Source organism: Bufo gargarizans, chromosome 6 (genome assembly GCF_014858855.1).
Source record: "Bufo gargarizans isolate SCDJY-AF-19 chromosome 6, ASM1485885v1, whole genome shotgun sequence".
NCBI lineage: Eukaryota > Metazoa > Chordata > Amphibia > Anura > Bufonidae > Bufo > Bufo gargarizans.
In genome coordinates, this window is record NC_058085.1 from 294,893,997 (window position 1) to 294,910,475 (window position 16,479).

The window sequence follows — 16,479 nt, forward strand, 5'->3', positions numbered from 1 at the left end:
ACCACACTGGTCGGTATTACTTAGTTCATTATGTACTCCTTGATGAATTCTATATATATGATGTATTGCACTAGGCACTTCGCTTGGCTATATTTAATGTAGGAATGGGACTTTTTCCTTTTAAATGTATTTGGGTTTATTTGCATGAAAGGGTTGCACTTGGCAATTTTATATACTTTTCCAACCCCTTTTAATGATGGTGATGAATATCATATATTAGTAGGGATGAGCGAACTCGAACTGTATAGTTCGGGTTCGTACCGAATTTTGGGGTGTCCGTGACACGGACCCGAACCCGGACATTTTCGTAAAAGTCCGGGTTCGGATTCGGTGTTCGTCGCTTTCTTGGCGCTTTTTGAAAGGCTGCAAAGCAGCCAATCAACAAGCGTCATACTACTTGCCCCAAGAGGCCGTCACAGCCATGCCTACTATTGGCATGGCTGTGATTGGCCAGAGCACCATGTGACCCAGCCTCTATTTAAGCTGGAGTCACATAGCGCCGCCCGTCACTCTGCTCTGATTAGCGTAGGGAGAGGTTGCGGCTGCGACAGTAGGGCGAGATTAGGCAGATTAACTCCTCCAAAGGACTTGATTAATCGATCGATCTGCAGCTGTGCATCATTGAGCTGCTGAAATTCAATTGCTCACTGTTTTTAGGCTGCCCAGACCGTTTGTCAGTCACTTTTTTTCTGGGGTGATCGGCGGCCATTTTGTGTCTTGTGGTGCGCCAGCACAAGCTGCGACCAAGTGCATTTAACCCTCAATGGTGTGGTTGTTTTTTGGCTAAAGCCTACATCAGGGTGAAGCTGTCACACCAAGTGCATTTAACCAGCAATAGTCTGTTCATTTTTTGGCCATATACTACATCAGGGGCAAGCTGCGCCCGTCACCAAGTGCATTTAACCCTCAGTAGTGTGGTTGGTCAAGCTGTCACACCAAGTGCATTTAACCAGCAATAGTCTGTTCATTTTTTAGCCATATACTACATCAGGGGCAAGCTGCGACCATCACCAAGTGCATTTAACCCTCAGTAGTGTGGTTGGTCAAGCTGTCACACCAAGTGCATTTAACCAGCAATAGTCTGTTCATTTTTTGGCCATATACTACATCAGGGGCAAGCTGCGCCTGTCACCAAGTGCATTTAACCCTCAGTAGTGTGGTTGGTCAAGCTGTCACACCAAGTGCATTTAACCAGCAATAGTGTGGTTATTTTTTGGCCATATCCCAGTCTAATTCTGTCAGTAAATCCATACCGGTCACCCAGCGCCTAAATACTAGGCCTCAAATTTATATCCCGCTAAATCTGTCGTTACCGCTGTACTGTTGTGGCTGGGCAAGTTATTTAGTGTCCGTCAAAGCACATTTTTTGTTCTGGGTTGAAATACAATTCCCAATTTAGCAATTTCATAATTTAGTGGTTTCTGCTATATCAGAGCTATTTGAAATCTATCCCTAAAAGGGTATATAATATTCAAGGTGCACATAGGGTCATTCAGAATAACTTCACACACACGCTACTGTGCATTTCCAAGTCTAATTCTGTCAGTAAATCCATACCGGTCACCCAGCGCCTAAATACTAGGCCTCAAATTTATATCCCGCTAAATCTGTCGTTACCGCTGTACTGTTGTGGCTGGGCAAGTTATTTAGTGTCCGTCAAAGCACATTTTTTGTTCTGGGTTGAAATACAATTCCCAATTTAGCAATTTCATAATTTAGTGGTTTCTGCTATATCAGAGCTATTTGAAATCTATCCCTAAAAGGGTATATAATATTCAAGGTGCACATAGGGTCATTCAGAATAACTTCACACACACGCTACTGTGCATTTCCAAGTCTAATTCTATCAGTAAATCCATACCGGTCACCCAGCGCCTAAATACTAGGCCTCAAATTTATATTCAGCTGAATTTGAATACAATACATTGGGCCAAATAATATTTTTGTTGTTGTGGTGAACGATAACAATGAGGAAAACATCTAGTAAGGGACGCGGACGTGGACATGGTCGTGGTGGTGTTAGTGGACCCTCTGGTGCTGGGAGAGGACGTGGCCATTCTGCCACATCCACACGTCCTAGTGTACCAACTACCTCAGGTCCCAGTAGCCGCCAGAATTTACAGCGATATATGGTGGGGCCCAATGCCGTTCTAAGGATGGTAAGGCCTGAGCAGGTACAGGCATTAGTCAATTGGGTGGCCGACAGTGGATCCAGCACGTTCACATTATCTCCCACCCAGTCTTCTGCAGAAAGCGCACAGATGGCGCCTGAAAACCAACCCCATCAGTCTGTCACATCACCCCCATGCATATCAGGGAAACTGTCTGAGCCTCAAGTTATGCAGCAGTCTCTTATGCTGTTTGAAGACTCTGCTGGCAGGGTTTCCCAAGGGCATCCAATTAGCCCTTCCCCAGCGGTGGAAGACATAGACTGCACTGACGCACAACCACTTATGTTTCCTGATGATGAGGACATGGGAATACCACCTCAGCATGTCTCTGATGATGATGAAACACAGGTGCCAACGGCTGCATCTTTCTGCAGTGTGCAGACTGAACAGGAGGTCAGGGATCAAGACTGGGTGGAAGACTATGCAGGGGACGATGAGGTCCTAGACCCCACATGGAATGAAGGTCGTGCCACTGACTTTCACAGTTCGGAGGAAGAGGCAGTGGTGAGACCGAGCCAACAGCGTAGCAAAAGAGGGAGCAGTGGGCAAAAGCAGAACACCCACCGCCAAGAGACTCCGCCTGCTACTGACTGCTGCCATCTGGGACCGAGCACCCCAAAGGCAGCTTCAAGGAGTTCCCTGGCATGGCACTTCTTCAAACAATGTGCTGACGACAAGACCCGAGTGGTTTGCACGCTGTGCCATCAGAGCCTGAAGCGAGGCATTAACGTTCTGAACACCTAGTAAACACCTTAAAAACAAGGAAGTCACTCAGGCTCCCCCTGCTACCTCTTCTGCTGCTGCCGCCTCGGCCTCTTCCTCCGCCTCTGGAGGAACGTTGGCACCTGCCGCCCAGCAAACAGGGGATGTACCACCAACACCACCACCACCTCCGTCACCAAGCGTCTCAACCATGTCACACGGCAGCGTTCAGCTCTCCATCTCACAAACATTTGAGAGAAAGCGTAAATTCCCACCTAGCCACCCTCGATCCCTGGCCCTGAATGCCAGCATTTCTAAACTACTGGCCTATGAAATGCTGTCATTTAGGCTGGTGGACACAGACAGCTTCAAACAGCTCATGTGGCTTGCTGTCCCACAGTATGTTGTTCCCAGCCGCCACTACTTCTCCAAGAGAGCCGTGCCTTCCCTGCACAACCAAGTATCCGATAAAATCAAGTGTGCACTGCGCAACGCCATCTGTAGCAAGGTCCACCTAACCACAGATACGTGGACCAGTAAGCACGGCCAGGGACGCTATATCTCCCTAACTGCACACTGGGTAAATGTAGTGGCAGCTGGGCCCCAGGCGGAGAGCTGTTTGGCGCACGTCCTTCCGCCGCCAAGGATCGCAGGGCAACATTCTTTGCCTCCTGTTGCCACCTCCTCCTTCTCGGCTTCCTCCTCCTCTTCTTCCACCTGCTCATCCAGTCAGCCACACACCTTCACCACCAACTTCAGCACAGCCCGGGGTAAACGTCAGCAGGCCATTCTGAATCTCATATGTTTGGGGGACAGGCCCCACACCGCACAGGAGTTGTGGCGGGGTATAGAACAACAGACCGACGAGTGGTTGCTGCCAGTGAGCCTCAAGCCCGGCCTGGTGGTGTGTGATAATGGGCGAAATCTCGTTGCAGCTCTGGGACTAGCCAGTTTGACGCACATCCCTTGCTTGGCGCATGTGCTGAATTTGGTGGTGCAGAAGTTCATTCACAACTACCCCGACATGCCAGAGCTGCTGCATAAAGTGCGGGCCGTTTGTTCGCGCTTCCGGCGTTCACATCCTGCTGCTGCTCGCCTGTCTGCGCTACAGCGTAACTTCGGCCTTCCCGCTCACCGCCTCATATGCGACGTGCCCACCAGGTGGAACTCCACCTTGCACATGCTGGACAGACTGTGCGAGCAGCAGCAGGCCATAAGGGAGTTTCAGCTGCAGCACGCACGGGTCAGTCGCACTACAGAACAGCACCACTTCACCACCAATGACTGGGCCTCCATGCGAGACCTGTGTGCCCTGTTGCGCTGTTTCGAGTACTCCACCAACATGGCCAGTGGCGATGACGCCGTTATCAGCGTTACAATACCACTTCTATGTCTCCTTGAGAAAACACTTAGGGCGATGATGGAAGAGGAGGTGGCCCAGGAGGAGGAGGAGGAGGAGGAGGAAGAGGGGTCATTTTTAGCACTTTCAGGCCAGTCTCTTCGAAGTGACTCAGAGGGAGGTTTTTGGCAACAGCAGAGGCCAGGTACAAATGTGGCCAGCCAGGGCCCACTACTGGAGGACGAGGATGAGGATGAGGATGAAGCATGGTCACAGCAGGGTGGCACCCAACGCAGCTCGGGTCCATCACTGGTGCGTGGCTGGGGGGAAAGGCAGGACGATGACGATACGCCTCCCACAGAGGACAGCTTGTCCTTACCCCTGGGCAGCCTGGCACACATGAGCGACTACATGCTGCAGTGCCTGCGCAACGACAGCAGAGTTGCCCACATTTTAACCTGTGCGGACTACTGGGTTGCCACCCTGCTGGATCCACGCTACAAAGACAATGTGCCCACCTTACTTCCTGCACTGGAGCGTGATAGGAAGATGCGCGAGTACAAGCGCACGTTGGTAGACGCGCTACTGAGAGCATTCCCAAATGTCACAGGGGAACAAGTGGAAGCCCAAGGCCAAGGCAGAGGAGGAGCAAGAGGTCGCCAAGGCAGCTGTGTCATGGCCAGCTCCTCTGAGGGCAGGGTTAGCATGGCAGAGATGTGGAAAACTTTTGTCAACACGCCACAGCTAACTGCACCACCACCTGATACGCAACGTGTTAGCAGGAGGCAACATTTCACTAACATGGTGGAACAGTACGTGTGCACACCCCTCCACGTACTGACTGATGGTTCGGCCCCATTCAACTTCTGGGTCTCTAAATTGTCCACGTGGCCAGAGCTAGCCTTTTATGCCTTGGAGGTGCTGGCCTGCCCGGCGGCCAGCGTTTTGTCTGAACGTGTATTCAGCACGGCAGGGGGCGTCATTACAGACAAACGCAGCCGCCTGTCTACAGCCAATGTGGACAAGCTGACGTTCATAAAAATGAACCAGGCATGGATCCCACAGGACCTGTCCGTCCCTTGTCCAGATTAGACATTAACTACCTCCCCTTAACCATATATTATTGGACTCCAGGGCACTTCCTCATTCAATCCTATTTTTATTTTCATTTTACCATTATATTGCGAGGCTACCCAAAGTTGAATGAACCTCTCCTGTGTCTGGGTGCCGGGGCCTAAATATATGCCAATGGACTGTTCCAATGTTGGGTGACGTGAAGCCTGATTCTCTGCTATGACATGCAGACTAATTCTCTGCTGACATGAAGCCAGATCCTCTGTTACGGGACCTCTCTCCTCTGCCTGGGTGCTGGGCCTAAATTTATGAAAATGGACTGTTACAGTGGTGGGTGACGTGAAGCCTGATTCTCTGCTATGACATGAAGACTGATTCTCTGCTGACATGAAGCCAGATTGTCTGTTACGGGACCTCTCTCCTCTGCCTGGGTGCTTGGCCTAAATTTATGAAAATGGACTGTTGCAGTGGTGGCTGACGTGAAGCCTGATTCTCTGCTATGACATGCAGACTGATTCTCTGCTGACATGAAGACAGATTCTCTGTTACGGGACCTCTCTCCTCTGCTTGGGTGCCGGGGCCTAAATATCTGAGAATGGACTGTTCCAGTGGTGGGTGACGTGAAGCCAGATTCTCTGCTATGGGACCTCTCTCCAATTGATTTTGGTTAATTTTTATTTATTTATTTTTTATTTTAATTCATTTCCCTATCCACATTTGTTTGCAGGGGATTTACCTACATGTTGCTGCCTTTTGCAGCCCTCTAGCCCTTTCCTGGGCTGTTTTACAGCCTTTTTAGTGCCGAAAAGTTCGGGTCCCCATTGACTTCAATGGGGTTCGGGTTCGGGACGAAGTTCGGATCTCCGAACCCGAACATTTTTGGGAAGTTCGGCCGAACTTCTCGAACCCGAACATCCAGGTGTCCGCTCAACTCTATATATTAGTACTACTCATCAATGGGTCTTGTTTTTGGCATATGACACATTACCTGTGGTTCTTTTTTTCCTGTATATGTATGCTGCTGCTGCTACTGATTTTTAAATGTTGTCTGATATGTAATTAATAAAATATTTATTCAGATTTACGATATGTATTTTTGCCTTGGTGTGGTGAATCTGATTTTGTTATACACAGCAACTATTTATCTGGGAGCTAGTTTATTCTTTTGGTGGAAATTATATACATACTTTACAAGTATAAAATGCGTATGTGTGAAATAGAAACAGTTGTTTAGTAGCTGGAAACTGACCTTGATTTATCAAAGCTGGCATGTGCTACGCACGCCTCATCATAAATTACCTACCGTAGATATCAGTCATTATTTAAGTCAGTTTCTGGCATAAATAATGAAGAATTTGCAGGGGGCCGATGGTCCCCCCCCCTTCCAATGCTCTCACTTCGCCCTCACTATACCCCCATGTTCGTAGGCGTAAAATGCAGATTACAACTAGAGAAAAATCGCAAATGCAATAAAAAGTCACAAATCTGGTAGATTTGCAACTCTTTTTTACGCCAAAGGCAAAAGGGGAATAATGAAGCAATTTAAATTTTTATCTATATAGGTTCAAAATTTAGTGTTGATTTGTTTAGACATATACATAAAAGAACATTTAAGAATCTAATCAGAACAAAATTTTTAATTCTTTAATGCTGGAAAATGCTGTAACAAAAATTGAGACTGGTATTAACCTATGCATTTATTTATCATCCATTAAGGTCAGGCCACAAGCTAAACCTATTTGCTAGACATATATCGGTATCTATTTTATGATTTTATGACTTAACATACAGTATACATACAGATCTCACAAAAAAATAATAATAATGCTGTTGAAAACAACTTCACGTGCTTGAGGGTAGGTTGCATAGAAAACAATTAACTTATTTTTTTCCATTTTGTGATACTGTGATTTTTGAAGTTCCAACCAGCTTGCTGAGAATGTCATGGCTTTTGCAGGTTTTCTATTTTTGAAGTGAAGGCCTCTTCCTGAACCCTTAACTGTTCATTTATCTCGACCTGCAGAGAGAATGAAAAAGGATTTAGGGAAAAGCTGCCCTCCGCTGTACTTTGTCTTTCTAGGTCTGACATATCCATCTAGCCTTTACGTTGAGGTTACACTTCACATGCCTTCCTGTTTTACAAGCACTACAAGCCTGCCTTCAAGTGATAACAGTTATCATATTAGTGGACATAATAGGGATTACATTAGTAATAAGGCACATAGCCTATTATGTAATATTGGTTACAGAAAATTATTTATTTAAATCAACATTCAAAATCTGGGTAATACTCACAAATTTTTTAATTACTGGTGTCATTTTAAACATCAATTTCTTGCTTTCAGACTTTTTATTTAGCTTGTTCTCTATACTAACCCTCTTCCCATGCTCTGTCTCCCCCATCTAAGTCTGGTCCTGCAGGTCATTCTAAACTGGAGGGTGCAAGGTGAATATGAGTCCTATGTAATGGAGTCAGTATATAGTAAATCCATCCTTACCTTGGACCACTTAGCCTTGTTCCACAGTTGGGGTAAATCTATCCAGCAGCTGTTCCGGCACCTTAAGAGCCCAGCCCGGCATGAGAGCGTCAGCTGAAAAATGGTGCGTGCAAGCACCAAAATCCTGCTGGATCAAACTATAGTCAATGGGCTCTGGGGGTGCACAGCAGTTTCAGGCTAGGCCAGACACCGTGAACTCCTCTGTAGGAACAGCCTTCCGGATGTATTTAAGGCCTCATGCACACGACCGTTGTGTGCATCCGTGGCCGTTGTGCCGTTTTTTCAGTTTTTTTCCCCGGACCCATTGACTTTCAATGGGTCCGTGGAAAAATTGGAAAATGAACCGTTTTGCAGCCGAGACCGTGATTCGTGTATCCTGTCCGTTAAAAAAATAAGACCTGTCCTATTTTTTTAACGGAAAACGGTTCACGGACCCATTCAAGTCAATGGGTCTGTGAAAAAACACGGATGCACACAAGATTGGCATCCGTGTCCGTGATCCGTGGCCTTAGGTTACTTTCATACAGACGGATCCGAAGAGCCGTCTGCATAAAAGCTTTTTCAGATCTAAGTTTTCACTTCATGAAAACTCATATCCGACAGTATATTCTAACACAGAGGCGTTCCCATGGTGATGGGGACACTTCTAGTTAGAATACACTACAAACTGTGTACAAGACAGCCCCTTGCTGCCTGGCAGCACCCGATCTCTTACAGGGAGCTGTGATCCGTACAATTAACCCCTTCAGGTGCGGCACCTGAAGGGGTTAATTGTACTATCATATCCCCCTGTAAGAGATCAGGGCTGCCAGGCAGCAGGGGGCAGACCCCCCCACTCCCCAGTTTGAATATCATTGGTGGCCAGTGCGGCCCCCCCCTCCCTCCCTCTATTGTAATAATTTGTTGGTGGCACAGTGTGCGCCCCCCCGCCCCCCCTTCCTCCCTCTATTGTAATAATTTGTTGGTGGCACAGTGTGCGCCCCCCCGTCCCCCCTTCCTCCCTCTATTGTAATAATTTGTTGGTGGCACAGTGTGCGCCCCCCCCGGCCCCCCTCTATAGCATTAACAACATTGGTGGCCAGTGTGCGGCCTCCCATCTCCCCCCCCCCCCGATCATTGGTGGCAGCGGAGTTCTGATTGGAGTCCCAGTTTAATCGCCGGAGCTCCGATCGGTAACCATGGCAACCAGGACGCTACTGCAGTCCTGGTTGCCATGGTTACTTAGCAATAGTACAATAGTAGAAGATTCATACTTACCTGCTGGCTGCTGCGATGTTCGTGTCCGGCCGGGAGCTCCACCTACTGGTAAGTGACAGGTCTGTGCGGTGCATTGCTAAATGAACTGTCACTTACCAGTAGGAGGAGCTCCCGGCCGGACACAGACATCGCAGCTCCCAGGTAAGTATGAATCTTTTACTATTGTACTATTACAATAGAGGGAGGAAGGGGGGGGGGGCGATGGGGGGCGCATACTGTGCCACCAACGAATTATTACAATAGAGGGAGGGAGGGGGGGCGGGGGGCCGCACACTGTGCCACCAACGAATTATTACAATAGAGGGAGGGGGGGGGCCGCACACTGGCCACCAATTATATTCAAACTGGGGAGGGGGGGGTCTGCCCCCTGGTGTCTGGCAGCCCTGATCTCTTACAGGGGGATATGAGGGGTTAATTGTGCTGATCACGGCCCCCTGTAAGAGATCAAGTGCTGCCAGGCAGTAGGGGCAGTCATGTACACAGTTTGTAGTATATTCTAACTAGAAGCGTCCCCATCACCATGGGAACGCCTCTGTGTTAGAATATACTGTCGGAAATGAGTTTTCACGATCTAACTCATATCCGACAGTATATTCTAACATAGAGGCGTTCCCATGGTGATGGGGATGCTTCAAGTTAAAATATACCATCGGATTGGAGAAAACTCCGATCCGATGGTATAAAAGGGACTCCAGACTTTACATTGAAAGTCAATGGGGGACGGATCCGTTTGAAATGGCACCATATTGTGTCAACGTCAAACGGATCCGTCTCCATTGACTTGCATTGTAATTCAGGACGGATCCATTTGGCTCCGCACGGCCAGGCGGACACCAAAACGACTTTTTTTTCATGTCCGTGGATCCTCCAAAAATCAAGGAAGACCCACGGACGAAAAAACGGTCACGGATCACGGACCTACGGACCTACGGACCCCGTTTTTGCGGTCGTGTGCATGAGGCTTTACGCAGGCATGAACCTTACGCAGGCATGAAACTAGCCTTATCGGACTCCATTAGATGTCTTAATTTTTACATTTTGCACACAACTCTAGAGTACCATTAAAAGAAGGGGGCTGTAATTTATGGATTAAAAAATAACAACACAACGCTGCCAGGTTACAATCTGCTCGTTCCTGTAGTACTATAGAGAAGGAATGACACCTATCATACAGGATCAGACTTTCACTGTATGACAGGAGCCGAGTGATTGCACAGAGCAAGTATTATGCATTGTAGGGATAAGTAATAAAGGGGCGCAGCAGGACATAGATTTATGACTGCCCATGTCAAATGCTTAACTTCAGAAAGCAAGGGTGTTGCGCACATTTTGCTGTTTCCTGCCTCTGCATTACACTGCAGGGAATTTGGCCCTTGGCATGAGATAGACAGAGCTCTGACTCCTTTTACCTTATGGTATTAAAATGATTCACACATCTTGTATTTGGTGGATAATTTGTTTCATATTATTGTTAACAACTATGATTGCATAAAAAAACATTTATAAATAATAGATTTTTTTTATTTTCAAATGCGTTGTTTGCATATTCAAAGGTGCCCACCCTTCCCTTCCCTTGATTTTTCTTAAAGGGTATGTCCAGGATTAGAAAAACATGGTTAACTTCTTCCAAAAACACCACCACCCCTGCCCATGGATTGTGTCTAGTATTGCAGCTCAGCTCTACTGGAATCAACATTGTAGAGCTGCAATAACGCACACAACCTGTGGACAGGGGTGCTGTTGCTTCTTGGTTAAAGCAGCCACGTTTTTGGAACCCGGACAACCTTTAAGGACTTCATTTATGGTGACATGCTAGCAAAACCATCAACAGGCTGACATTTAGATTATAACCACTGGGTGGCCACATAGAGACAGACATAGTGTGTAAACAAGTCTTGACAGAGTATTGAAAAATCATGTATTTTTTTTTGTTTGTTGTTGTTGTTTCAAAGTTGGTCATCTTGCACCACTCATCCCAGGAGAATATGTCAAGCTGCGAGAAAAGGTAAGGAAGGCAGGGTTGCCAACCTAATTTTTATTTATTTTTTCTGAACAATTTATCCAATAATGACAGACATTTTTTGCCTACTGATACAATTTATAAAAAATAAATAAAAAATCTGCAACATTTAAAGTGCATTCAGAAGGCAATGGTTCTTGGCACCTTTAGTACAGAACACTAATCTTGGCAGTTTTTTCCCACAACTGGAGAGTGTTAGCAAAGGAGAAGATGTTGAGCACTAATAAATGAGAAATAAGGTGCTAACAAAGTAATAGGTTTCTGGGTTAACGCTTTCCATTATATCGTCTTCATAATCTTTTTATGAAAATGTTACCTGTGCATATCTTACAGCTGTAGTATAGCATACAGTAGTACTAATTTAGTGTGGTTGTTACCTTCCAATTCATGAGACATCACTTGTATTTCTCTGTGCTGCACTTTGAAGGTCTAAACACAGGTTACAGCAGAGATTGAAAGACAGAGGTCTGCAACATGATCCTCACTATATGACTACACTGCAGCCATGTCTCAAATAACAGATATATGGGAACCTACAGCAAATCAGATGCATATCTTCATATAGATGGCTTCTAGTGACCAGCAGTGTGACTTACTTTTTAGAGACAGTGCTATAATAGGGTACTTTAGTAGGAACTGTAACAGTTTCTAGGGCTTGATGCAAAATGTGTAGCAGTCCACTTTCCCAACTTTAAATTCAATTTATTGTACTGATATCTTCTTATGTGATAGGACCACAGGGGCACCTCAGGCACCAGTTCCCAGGTCTAACTGCAACCTGAAAACGCACAATTGATTTCACTTCACAAGAATAATTCAGACAATTATGTCACAGAACCTGGAAAATGCACACAGTGATAGCTCATCACTGGGAAATAAACACATTAATGTTACAATATGGGAATAATAAACACTGTGATGTCACAATACAGAGATTGAAAAAACAATACATCTGCACAAAGATAGTGATGTCACAGTACAGGAAAAAACGGTAAATTTATAGCATATAAAATCACTGGAAATGGTTATTTCTAGTGTTGAGCGAATTAAAGCCAAATTAACTGACTTTGATGCAAAGTTTCAGGAAAAAATTGATTTGCCGTGAAGCTGAATATCCTCGCACTTCGTGGTAACTATTTTTCTTGAAATGGTGGTAAAAGAAAAAACATACACACCTCATCCATTTGCTCGCAGAGAGGTCGTCACGGCCATCCAGACTGGAGACGCCAGTGCACTGGTCCGGCGCGGTGACGTCATCAGTGATGACATGTGGTTTCTTGAATCAAGCGAGCAAATGGATAAAGTGAGTATGTTTTTTTAACCTGATTAACCACTGAAAGACCTCAATTATAGCATCAGATGCCATGATCAGCAATGAACGCAGCATCTGAGGGGTTCAATCATTTGGGGGGGGGGGGGGTGCGATTGCCGCTCCATGTCATTGTGCCTGCTACATACAAAGGAATGTGCTTCGTTGCAAAATAACTCATTATGAAATCAAGCCAATTATTATTTTTTTATAACATCGCTTATCACTAGTTATTTCCCTTAGTGATGCCACTAAGGGAAATAACTAGTGATGTCACAGAGTAAGGATTCTAAACAAAGTGATGTCACATCTGTGGGGCAAAAGATCACAGTGATGTCAATACACAATAATTATAAACATGGCATCAAAATACAAGATGGATTCACAGTGATTTCACAGCTTTGGACATTCTCTTTTAGTTAGAAGGTTCTCCTGGTGATAAACTTAATCACAGGATGTTTGGTTGCTGGGATGCCTAGTGAACAGCTGTAGTCTGTATGGAAGCCCAGCACTAAGTCTTCAGTCATAATTCAGCACTACCATAGGGGAAATGAGACTGTATTCACTAATAAAAGGGCAGCAGTGTAAAATATGGATATGCCGATTCCTCCAGAGTTGGAGATGCTATCTGCAGCCACTCTCTGCTCTGGTTTATTAAAGGTGCTGAACCTGAATCTCAAGTATCAAAGAGAATCTGTTACCAGGAAATCCACAGTTAGACCAGGCACAATGCCTCGTAGGGCTAGCTCAACTGAATGTAAAGATACCTTTACTTAATGATCAATTGCTTCATTCTAGAGAAAATGTACTTTTAATTAATATTCAAAAAAACTATTAAGTGTACTGTGGGAGAGCCCAAGATAGTCCCTCTCCTTCATGATTTATGGAGCCAGGTGAGATAACAATGCAGGAACATGGCTCTGTCAGTCAGGAAGGAGAGGGGCCAGGCAGAGGAAGTAAAAGAAGCAAGAGTGTCTTGTGCCCACCCTCAGTGCACTGAATTGCTCATTTGCATATGGATTAAAAGTAATTTTCCTCCAGAATGAAGAAACAGACCACTAAATGAAAGGTATCATTACATTCAGTTGAGCTAGTCCTACAAGACATTGTGCCTGGTTTACTGTGAATTTCCTGGTGACTGATTCTCTTTAACTCTAGATTCCTCAATAAGATATTTAAAAATGTTTTTTGCAACTGCTGTAGCTGACACTACTATATTTTCTCTTTAACTGCTATTATTATGTTGGTACTGTGGCTGCACCTATTATATATATGGCTTCTACGGTTAACATCATTATATTGGTGCTATATTGGCTGCTATTATTTGGAAATCCTAAATATTTCCAAACATAGAAATATCTCAGGATCCATTGTCTCTGTGCTCTGTCTACATATTCATAATTGTGTGTGTGTATGTATGTTTGTGTGTGTGTATATGTGAGTGTGTGTATATATGTGTGTATGTGAGTGTATATGTGTGTGTGTATATATGTATGTATGATTGTGTGTGTATGTATGTATATGTGTGTGTATGTATCTATGTTTGTGTGTATGTGAGTGTATATGTGTGTGTGTATGTGAGTGTATATGTGTGTGTGTGGGGGGGGGGGGGTTCTGTTTGCAACAAGATGCTCATGTTGTTCTGACTAAAGTCAGAAATACTTTTTGGCAAGCACGGCCGTCTGTTCTAAAGAAAACATAACTACACCCCTTACATTTCTATATCTAGAACAAACATAAACTAATCTACGCTTCAGCTTCACAAAATGTCACAGTCCAGTCTGCACACTTCCTTACAATAACTGTAGTAAGCTTGCTTATATATCAAAGTCAATGTTCAGACAAGTTAACAAGCTATTCATGAGATAAATCCACTTCCTGCAATGACGGTACAATACATTTTTGTGTAACATAAAACCACTGTGTATCTTATACTCCTTTTTATATGTTTTTTATATTATACTGAGCATTATAGTACATTAATCTTGGTGAGGGCACATCTAAACCTGCTCCCAAGTGAAACTAAGGTACTCTCTGACAGCTGCCTGAACGTTTGAAATGGACAGGCAGTAATGCATTGAAATATATAGGTATTATGCATTATAATAAAAAGAAGTAAAAAAAATTAACGTTTCCTTATAATTAAGGAATACACAATGATTAAAATAAAGAAAACCAAACAACAGTAACAAAATATAAAAATATATACATTATATTATGTAGTCCTTTCATCGTAACACCATACAATTATTTTAAAGTGTAACTGTCATTTTTTTTTTTTAAATCCGTAATGTGTAGGGGGAAGTGATACTAAGCATTTCAATAATATACTTTAATTACTGAAATCGTACATTTCTATTAGAAAAATAGCTCTAAAGTGGGCCATATTGAGCCTTAACAACGCTCCTCTGTCTTCTGTTTACCTAGTAAGTAACAGTGTTATGTAAACAGAAGACAGAGGAGCGTTGCTAAGGCTCAAAATGGGCCACTCTAGAGCAATTTTTCAAATAGAAATGTACGATTTCAATAATTAAAGTATATTACAGAAATGCTTAGTATCACTTCTCCCTACACATTATGAAAATAAAAGTAGAATGACAGTCACACTTTAACAACTTCAGGACCTTGTGAATTTCAGTTTTTGCATTTTTGTTTTTTACTTCCTGCCTTCCCACAGCCATAACTTTTTATTTTTTCATTCACATAATCGTATGGCGAATTGTTTTTGTGGGACAAGTTGTACTTTCTCATGGCACCATTTACTATTGCATATGGGTTTTGCTTTTAGGACGTTCACTATGCTGTAAAACTGACCTGTGTTGTTCATTTTCTCAGTCAGTATGATTACAATGATACCATATTTATATAGTTTTTCTTGTTTTAATACTGAAAAAAATATTTTTATTATCATCTCCATATTCTGACCCCCATAACTTTTTTTTTATAGTTAATGGAACTGCATGAGGGCTAATTTTTTTGGGAGTGTTAGTTTTTACTGATACCATTATGGATCTTCTTTTTTGGGAGGTGATGAAAAAATGGTGAATTGGTTATTTTTTCCATTACACTGTTCACCGTGTGGGAAATATATTTTTATAATTTAATAGTATGGGTGTTTTTGGATGTGTGATGCCTATGATGTTGTTTTTTTGTTTTGTTTTTTATTCTAGGGAAAGGGGAGTGATTTAAATTTTTATATATTTTCTAACTTTTTTTTTTACTTTTTAAAGTCATCATAGGTGACTATAACATGCAATCAGTAGATTGCAATGTGTATTCTGTAATGCATTTCTTTCCATTACAGAAAACAGGATTCAGTATATTCTAATGCTGTGCTGCCACCTACAGGCCAGCATTGGAATATACTAGTAATCGGCCTGGGAGCTTTGTACAGGCTCAGGCCTATTACTAATCCACCTTCCCTGTTCTCAGCCACGGGAAGGAAGTCCGTGCTGGGAAGCGTGCAGCTGCTGGTTATATCGCTCCCAGATGCATGGTCACCTTTGACTATGGCATCTGATGGGTTGAAAACAGCAGAAACCCGGCAGTTATGGCGCCTCTGTGCTTGCAAGCAGGCACCATCTATTGTTTAGTGTAGGTCCGGAAGGGGTTAAAACATAATCTAAGCCGTTTGGGCAAATACAGAAAAAGGAAATTGTGCATTACAATAAAAAAAATATATAAACACACTCTTAACATTTAGGTGGTGCAGAATTACACAGAAAAAGAGCTCAAAATGAATAAACAAGACTTCATATAGCAATGTAAAAAAAAAAAAAGTTATGGCTCCAGTAATGCAATGAGAGAAGAAAAAATAAATGTTGCACTCTCAAGGTAAAAAAAAACGAACTGAGTGCTTAAGGGGTTAAAAGCTCCTATGAACAATGGTCAAAAGATCTTGACTAATCAGGATTGCTTACAAGCAATGGTAAAAATGTTTAAAATATTGAAAATTTCTGTACCTAAAATGATAGATCATGGAGACCTCTGCGTTGGCTACGACTGCTTTTTCTTTATAGAACTTTACATAGTCCCAAGCATTTGGATATTAGGTGTTCCCTTGAGATGTACTTTAAAATGCATTTTCCAAGGCTAGTCTGCATTTTACA

At 43.7% G+C, this 16,479-nt stretch overlaps 1 protein-coding gene across 1 annotated transcript in view; it reads right to left on the bottom strand.

The window, feature by feature from the left end:
• Window positions 1-6,944: 6,944 nt before the first annotated feature.
• Window positions 6,945-16,479, bottom strand: part of CABCOCO1 (ciliary associated calcium binding coiled-coil 1) — a 92,581-nt gene continuing 83,046 nt past the window's right edge. The window contains exon 7 of the mRNA XM_044300110.1: window positions 6,945-7,303. Within this exon, the coding sequence (XP_044156045.1) occupies window positions 7,229-7,303 (75 nt within the window). The 3' untranslated portion in view covers window positions 6,945-7,228. The remainder of the gene's footprint in view (window positions 7,304-16,479) is intronic.